We start from the raw sequence: 8971 nt of genomic DNA on the forward strand, positions 1-8971 counted from the left end.
TCCTCAAACCGAGACGGGCCAGGACCCCTTGGGTTGTTCGGGCTCAGACCTGGACCTTCGTAAAGGCCGCTGAGCGCGCCTTTGCCCGCACTCAGCTACCTCATTAGGAGAAAGGCCCTCGCCTTTATCCAGGTCTTTCAGCAGGCCAGCCTGATATGCTTGGGGCATCACCATCGTGTGCAATGAAGCGACAGCCCGACCTGCTGGAGGGAGTCTTAAAAGAGGACGTCTCATCCATAGAGAGATAGCTGGCCAGCGTCTCTCTATAGGGGCATCTTCTCATAACCGCTTTCGTGTATCGCCTCAATGTTGGCATAACGCGTATGCTGGAATCGATGGATGCGTGAGGAAAAAACGGCCTCTTCCATTCCTTCTCAATCTCTGTATGGAAAACAGGAAGAAAGGAAGGCTCACCTGAGCTGGAGGGTTATGGCCAGAAAAATAACATTCATCGTTTTTTTTTTTTAAATAGATGACCTCAAGATGTCATTTTCTTCACCCGCTTCACGGCAAGTAAAGCCTCGCCGTGGTGCCATCCATAACTTTCAAAAGCTCATCATACGCAGGGCAGGAGGATTGGGAAAGCTCAGCCTCAGCTTCTTGTCCTCTTCAGACATTTTCCTGCTTTCCAGCAGAGCACTGGCCCCTGGATCAGACAATGTTAATGAAATAACATCATCCTCCAGCGGCTCACTCTGGTCCACAGCCGACGATCGCGAGAGGGAAAACCCCTCTGTGCTCAGGGTGGCTGGTCCCGGTCCAGGGGCCGTCCTGGCAGGTGGAGTTTTTGCAGTGTCCAGGCTGGTATGGCAGTGGTCGGTCGTGGCTGAAGTCTTTTCTCTTAACAACTTGTTTGTGGGCGTCCTTTTCTCACTCTCGGCCTGCTTCCACTGTGCAGAGAGTGTTCATCACAAGAAGAAGGTACTATAGTCCAAACCATTTGGTATTTATAGGTGATACCAATCATTGTTAGTTTAAAACTGATACATTTTGGTTGTAAGATGCATATTTCTATATATATATTTGTATTTTGTCAGTTTGCTCTGTGGGGGGCGCTCTTCTGTGGGCTGAGCCTGTGTAATCAGCACGCACTGGTCTTGTACGTTGTCATCATAATTCCCTGGGCCCTCCTGCACCTCTACACACATAATGTAAGTATTGATAATCACTCAGCTTTCAACACATACTTTTTCAACATTTCACAATGATGTAAATGTCATTAATACCTTTCAAAGAGCATATTCTCTGATATTATGAACTCAAATACAGCCACATCACGTAATAAATATACAGCATTACAGATATTAGTATTCATAACCCAGTGATTTCCGAAGGTCTTCAGGTACTGGTACTTGCAATTGAAAACTCCCATATAACTGTGGTTTTGTCCAAGTGTTATGCCTATGCTGTTGTTTTGGTATGTATTAAATTTGAACACTTGGCAATGGAAGGATCTATCAATAACAAGTGACATGCATTGCCCACAGGGTTTGTCCTTCTTTGGTCTGGTGTCTTTGTGGACGTGCTTTCTGGCTGGCTTTGTGCCCTACGTCTACTTGCCCATTTCCTCCTACCTCAACAGAGCTCGCTGGAGCTGGGGAGACCAGACGTCTCTCCACGGCCTCCTCACACACCTGCTCCAAGCTGAATATGGCACCTTCAGCCTGGTACCAACAGATTCAGTAATGATTTATAATTTAAAAAACATGTTTTGAAAAATTAAATGTATGTACTCAAATGTGCAGTTATTTCCATGCTGCATTTATTTTGTGAATCTAATGCACTGCATATGGAATTCTTTGGTTTCAGACAAAGACAGATGAAAAATGTTATGGTGAGTGTAAGAAAATTGCAAAACAAATTAAAGGGATAGTTCATCCAAAATTGAAAATTCTGTTATTAATTACTCACCCTCATTTTGTTCCAAACCTGTAAGACCTTCGTTCATCTTTGCAACACAAATGAAGATATTTTTGATGAAATCCAAGAGCTTTCTGACCCTGCATAGACAACAACGTAACTACCACATTCAGGGCCCAGAAAGGCAGTAAGGACATTGTTAAAATAGTCTGTGCGACTTCAGTGGTTCAACCGTAATTTTATGAAGCTACGAGAATTTTTGTGTGCAAAGAAAACAAAAATAACAACTTTATTCAGCAATTTCTTCTCTTCTGTGTCAGACTCCGCTGCGCATTCACGAGAGTATCACGACTTTGTTTAAAGAATAAATCCAGTCATTTCCAGAAGGAAAAGTAGGAATTTATGTAGCGAACAAAAAACTTAGTTCAGTATAAAAAGAATTTAAAACAACAAAATAAAAACATTTGCAATTCAGCATGCAAATACTACAATGTTATAATTATTACCATTTAGATATTGAATGCCAACTATTCTGTCAATAAGGGTTGCATGGTTGTAAAAAAAAATCATAATTGTTGATTATGTCCCTTGATACTGTAACTGCAATAATTAATTATTGTTTAATACTAAAATAATAACATTTTATATTCAAATCATTTTGTGCAAGACAACCGCACACCATATTCTGTAGCACTTTGTTTTACAGTCATGTTCTGCATGCACAGACTGTTTGTATTATAGTAATTGTAATAATTGGGTAATAACTAGGTACTAACCCTGTACCTAACCTTAACCAGTGTAGTTACCTTACATTTCCAGTACTTATTACGTACACTGTGAGTGCATATACTGTAAAATAAATAGCAAATATTTTTGTTTGTCTTGTTTTTGTCCAAGTGTTCTTCCACTTATATTAAGTGGCAGCTTTAATAAAGACTAATGACTCTGTTAATACCTCATCCATAGTTAATTCTTGTACAGTAGATTCCCCTTCCCTCCAAAACTACAAAGCTGAACCTGCTAGGAATAACAAATCTGTTGTGTTGCACTGGCTTAGAAACGATCAGTGACGTTCACAGCGTCTCTGATGACACTGGTGTAACACATCATGCGAGACTCGGGTCGTCTCCTCAGCCCACCCTCATCAAACGTTTGGGTGTCCCCAGAGAGAGAGATTATTTTATGTCCCGCTAGCACCAATCAGCCGTTTCCCATCACCCCCCACAGCTGCCACATAGTGTGATGGACAGGTGAGATCCAGAGAGGGGAACACAACAAGCATGTCACAGCATAAACCTGCCATAAGGAGCTCAAACGCTCTCTCTCACACACACTCTCTTTCATATGACACTTAAATAAGCTGTCAGAGAGAGATGGGTATTAAGGCACAGGCAGAGCACTATCTCTTTCAGCAGGGAAATTGGCCATTGACTGGGTTTGGGAGACAGATAGAGAGAAGCCTGTCACAAGACTGCACTTAATGTTGAAAAAAAAAAAAACATTCAGACACTCACAGCACTTTCAGTTTGAGTCTCTGTCCATCACACAGACATGCACACATAGTGGATATATTGATAAGTGTGTCTGTTGTGTTTCAGGGCTCAGTGGAATCACTGTGTGAATGATCTGTCTACTCCAGTACTAGTGCTGGCACTTCTAGGCATTTTACAGTCTTTGTAGAACAGGTAAGACGTTGCTGCATGAGATCCACTGAAGTGAAGGAAAAGCACACAATCTAAAAGCTTTTCATTCATCACAGTTTAATGTAAAGAGGATACTGTAAATGTAAACACTGGATGTGTGTGTGGATATGTTTGTTTTTTTTGAGCTGTCAAATATGTCAATTTCTGGCTCAACTACCTGTTTGTCTGAAACCTGTTGGGAATAATCATAATACTTGCCATTTACATTCACTTCCATTTTGCAATTTCAATTTTATTTGGTGCTGCTAGTGGCACAGATATTGAACACTTCAACTTTATTTAGACTACCATTCAAAAGTTTGACTTTGGTACAATTTTTAAAATCTTTTAAAGTCTTTTATTCTCACTAAGGCTGCATTTATTTAATCAAAAATGTAGCAAAAACAGTACTATAGCGAAATATTACTTAAGTTTAAAATAACTTATCATTATCAATGTTGAAAACAGTTGTGCATTCAAAAGCACAGAATTCAAAATTATATATATTCTAATTTATAACTTAAAAAAATTTTTTTTTGTAATTTTTTAATACTTGTATTCAATTTAATGCTAATGTGAAAGTAAAAAAAAGCGCCATGTTTGAATAATATATTTAATGCTAATTTAAATATTTTAATTTCATTCAAGAAATAAAATAAAATAAACATTTCTGGACCACTAAATCTGATTGGAGAGGTGGTGTTGAAATTTTGAAGCTTGAAATATTGCTGATATTATATACTATTATATTGTTACATATATTACATGTTATTCTTCCATTAACTTATTTGAACTAATTTTAATTCTTTAAAAAAAAGCTAATGCTAATTTAAAAGTATTAATTTCTTTCAAAGTAAAAAAAAATAAAAATAAATAAAATAAACATTTCTGGACCACTAAATCTGATTCGAGAGGTGGCATTGAAAGCTTGAAATTTGATATATTGCTGATATTATGTAATATATTTTTTACATATAAATTACATGTTATTCTTCCATTAACTCATTTTGTGGAAACTATTTTGACTCAATTTCGTTCTTGCAGGAAACATTATCGGCAGAGCAAAAAGCAACAATATTGTGTTTGAAATGTTAATGACTAGATATTAACTTGTTTATAGAACTATAAAAGCAATATCAATATTACAGGCAGACACAGCCATGCTAATATTCAGTACAATAGCACTTGTGCTCGTGTGATATTACTACAACTCTCTCCTATGCATACCATCATAGTTTTGCCATCATATTGTATGTAGTAAATGTAGTTTCAATGTATTCAAATGCAATATCATCATAAAACTTTTTAAATTAATGGCATATATTTGACCCCCAGACTGCGCTGTGTTTTTATCTGCTTGATTGTCAGTATGGTGAGCATCTACTCCGTGTTCTTTGCCTGGAGAGCAAACCTGAATATTGAGAAGCCTCTTCTGCTGGGAGTGGTGAGTGTTACAATTCTAACAGATATGATTAGTATTATGATTATATGATGTAATATATTTCAAACAGACTTCAGTGAATATAGCACATGTGTGTGTAGGTGGAGCGCTTCTGGCTGCAGGCTGATGCTGGGGTGTGTGTTCTGGCTGGTCTGGGTCTGAGCTGGGCCGTGTGTTGGCCGAATGGGCGTCTGGGCTGGGGGACACTGTGGAACACAGGAGCCTGGATACACACTGCAGGCCTCATCTCACACATGATCAGCTTAAACCACAAGTAAACCATTCACACACAGTCACACAGACTGGGAGCCAGTGGATGATATTAAACTTTTCAAACATCTTTAATTCACTTTTCAAAGTTTAAGGTCACAAAAGTCTTGAAATACCTTTGAAAACAACTTTGAAACATGTTGCTGTTAGAAAGGCAGCAGACACTTTTATTAAAGCAGCTTCAATAGCAATAGACCTATATTTATGTTTTCATACTGATTTATATGCTAACCAACAGTGTTGGGGAAAGTTACTTTTAAAAGTAATGCATTACAATATTGCATTACTCCCTAAAAAAGTAACTAATTACGTTACTTAGTTACTTTTTATGGAAAGTAACGCGTTACGTTACTTTTGCGTTACTTTTTAAGTCTGGGCTGGACTTACTTGTTTGTTTTTAATATAAAAAGTTCTTTTACAAATGTAAAAGCCCTTTCACAACAAAAGTGAAATGAATGAGCCTCAGGCTGAAGGTAATGTAAATTCATGTCTGTACAGTAGAGGGCACAGCTCAAACAATTTGCATGAAGAATATGACACAGGAGAAGAAAGTTCAACACTATTCAGCAATAACAAAAATGAAACAAAAAATGTGTAATTTTTCGAAGGTCAGCAGCAAAGACATTGGTTAATAAAATGGGATTAAATACATAAATTATATGTCTTATTTAACATATTTAATTATTGCAGGTTTGTATAATATTCTGAGTTTGCATTTGACTGTTTTTATTCATTTTGAGGAATACTGGATCTGTTCATATTTAGTGAAGAACTACAGTAAGCAGTAATCACGTTCACACAGCGCACAACGCCCATGCACTTACTCACGATTTCTCTCAATATGGCAACACAAGAGCTGTCAGTCAATACATGGGGGAAAAAGTAACTGGAGTTACTTGTTTGAAAAAGTAACTCAGATATTTCCTTCTACATTAAAAAGTAATGCGTTACTTTACTAGTTACTTTAAAAAAGTAATCTGATTACGTAACTTGCGTTACTTGTAATGCGTTACCCCCAACACTGCTAACCAATATTGAACACCAACGTTGCATTTCATATATGAAAGTGTTAAGGAGGTTTCTGTTAATTTGCTCTAGGAAATTTGTCCCCAGGTGGCCTTTTACATGAATGATGTGTGTATGTTTATATGTGTACACTACTGTTCAAAAGTTTAATCAGTAGTTTTTTTTTTGTTTTTTTTAAGAAATTAATCATTTTGTTGAGCAAGGATTCATCAAAGAATCCTGTAAAACTTGATCATGTTTTCCCCAAAATATTAAGCACCGCTGTTGTCAACATTGATAAAAATAAGAAAACTTTACAGATGATTTATGAAGGATCACGTGACACTGAAGACTGGAGTAATGACTGCTGAAATTACTTTAACATCACAGGAAAAAAATTCATTTTTAAAATACATTAAAATAGAAAATTCTTATTTTAAATTCTAATAATATATGACCCTGTACCACAAAACCAGTCTTAAGTCGCTGGGGTATATTTGTAGTAATAGCCAACAATACATTGTATGGGTCAAAATGATCGTTTTTTCTTTTATGCCAAAAATTATTAGGATATTAAGTAAAGATCATATTCCATAAGGATATTTTGTACATTTCCTACCGTGAATATATCAAAACTTAATTTTTGATTAGTAATATGCATTGCTAAGAACTGCATTTGGACAACTTTAAAGGCGATTTTCTCAATATTTTGATTTTTTTGCACCCTCAGATTTTCAAATAGTTGTATCTCAGTCAAATATTGTCCTATCATAACAAACCATACATCAATGGAAAGCGTATTTATTCAGCTGATGATGTATAAATCTCAATTCCACAAAATGGACCCTTATGACTGGTTTTGTGGTCCTTGGTCACATATTTCACAATAGTACTGTGTTTACTATATTTTTGGTTCAATAAATGCAGCCTATAAATAAATATGGTTAAATACTGTTCTTTTAGGAAGCAATTAACGGTAAAACATTACTTAGATTTTTACTGTACATCAGTTCTGGCATTAAACATTTTTAATGTCTGGCCCAAATGATGGTTCCTCAATCAATCAATCATATTTATTTATTTCTACTCAGAATATTGAATATCATCAAAAGGCTACTGTTTGTATATTTGTATAACTGACAACCATAATTTGGTGCTATTTCATGTATTGCCCCTTTTGTTTTGGTGATAACGACCAGCTGACATTATCTCTTACTTGATATTAATTTCGATTTTTCAATTTTTAAACCCATTCCATTAAATTCAATACATTTCCACCTAAAATCAGTGCTGAAAATAGTTTTTATAATCAGCGGACTACAGTAGTCAAAGAAATGCAGATTGGTATTATGACCGGTCTAAATACTAATTCTTTTGCAGTGGGCCTATCAGTGTGCATTACTGCATTAACATCACAGACCCGCTGAACCATCAGAGTCTGAGTTTTTTTGTATATATTTGTGGTTGATCATCCAGACCATGGCAGTCACTCATTTCCTCCATGCTTCAGCAGCACACATCAAAGCAAAAGCTCTCTTGCACTCTTCTGCAGCATTGACTCTATGCTTGATTAGCCGTCCTGACCACGCTAGTCATGCAGATTAAAGCAGCCGAGTTCTGTGCTTGATTAGACATCCTAGCCATGGCAGTCATGTAGATTAGAGCGCTGAGGTTTGGTACATCGCTGCCACAAACTGGCGCTTTGATCAGTGGGGAGACTGACACTTGTCAGCGCTCATCACACCTGTCCGAGGCTGATTACAGCCGAGAGATGTTCCACCTCGTCACTGCTCACAGAGAAACAGAGCTACTGACTGCAGAATAGCTGAAAGAACGAGAATGTCACGGATCCTTACACTTTTGTGCAAACTCTTCAAAGTAAACATCACTGCTGATGTGGTTGAAGTATTTGTGAATGAATGTGCGGGTACATTCACACACGCAGCTCATAAAACCTTTATATCACTTTCAGATCACTTTCATCTGGCAAACTCTCAGTATCAAATGCTGTCTTTGTAAAGCTGTTACAACAGACTTTTTTCACTGAAGACTTTTACACACAGGCATTATTAACCTATTGACCTTTGGGATTTTGTAGGTGCAATAATTACTGAAATCTGGTGGTAATTATCATGTACTAGGCAACATATCATACAAACAAATAAATAAATACAAAAACTAGTTACTTGTGTTAAAACCTTATAGTTGACATGTTCACCTAAGATATTATGTTTAAGATCATATTTTAAGATCACATTTTAACACTTAAACAATTTGCTTTAGTACAATGGCAATATAAAATTATTTAATTTAGGAAACAATAGGTAATTTAGTTTTCTTTGCAATATTACATTAATATGTGCAATATTTTGAAGCAATTCATATTTGAATATAATGTTACAAATAATAAGTTAATTTTTCCTATAAGATAAATTTTTCCTATAAAATGATCCTATAAAACGTATTTGCAGCAGTTATTTCAATATTTTTTGTATACTATTAAAGTTTTTATTAGTCAAGTCAAGTCAAGTCTGCTTTATTGTCAATTCTTCCACATGTACAGCACATACACACAGAGAATTGAAATTGCGTTACTCTCAGACCCTTGGTGCATACAGATAACACTAACAGTAGAACATAAATACAGATATACAGATTAAATATAAAATACAACTATACAAATATACAAATAAGGTAAAATGTAAAAAAAAAA

At 36.1% G+C, this 8971-nt stretch overlaps 1 protein-coding gene and 1 long non-coding RNA gene across 2 annotated transcripts in view; both read left to right on the forward strand.

Moving 5' to 3' along the window:
* Positions 1-786: 786 nt before the first annotated feature.
* LOC107664442 (uncharacterized) lies at positions 787-1660 on the forward strand. Its single transcript, XR_001631454.1, has 3 exons — positions 787-921; positions 1038-1151; positions 1488-1660. It is a non-coding gene; the product is annotated as an uncharacterized LOC107664442 (long non-coding RNA).
* A 162-nt stretch (positions 1661-1822) lies between these two features.
* Positions 1823-8971, forward strand: part of LOC107664440 (transmembrane protein 260-like) — a 9127-nt gene continuing 1978 nt past the window's right edge. The window contains exons 1-4 of the mRNA XM_016455008.1: positions 1823-1834; positions 3459-3545; positions 4878-4986; positions 5085-5257. Coding sequence (XP_016310494.1) covers positions 4912-4986; positions 5085-5257 — 248 coding nt within the window. The 5' untranslated portion in view covers positions 1823-1834; positions 3459-3545; positions 4878-4911. The remainder of the gene's footprint in view (positions 1835-3458; positions 3546-4877; positions 4987-5084; positions 5258-8971) is intronic.

The sequence above is a fragment of the Sinocyclocheilus anshuiensis genome, unplaced genomic scaffold, assembly GCF_001515605.1.
Source record: "Sinocyclocheilus anshuiensis isolate Anshui unplaced genomic scaffold, SAMN03320099.WGS_v1.1 scaffold167, whole genome shotgun sequence".
Classification (NCBI taxonomy): Eukaryota; Metazoa; Chordata; class Actinopteri; order Cypriniformes; family Cyprinidae; genus Sinocyclocheilus; species Sinocyclocheilus anshuiensis.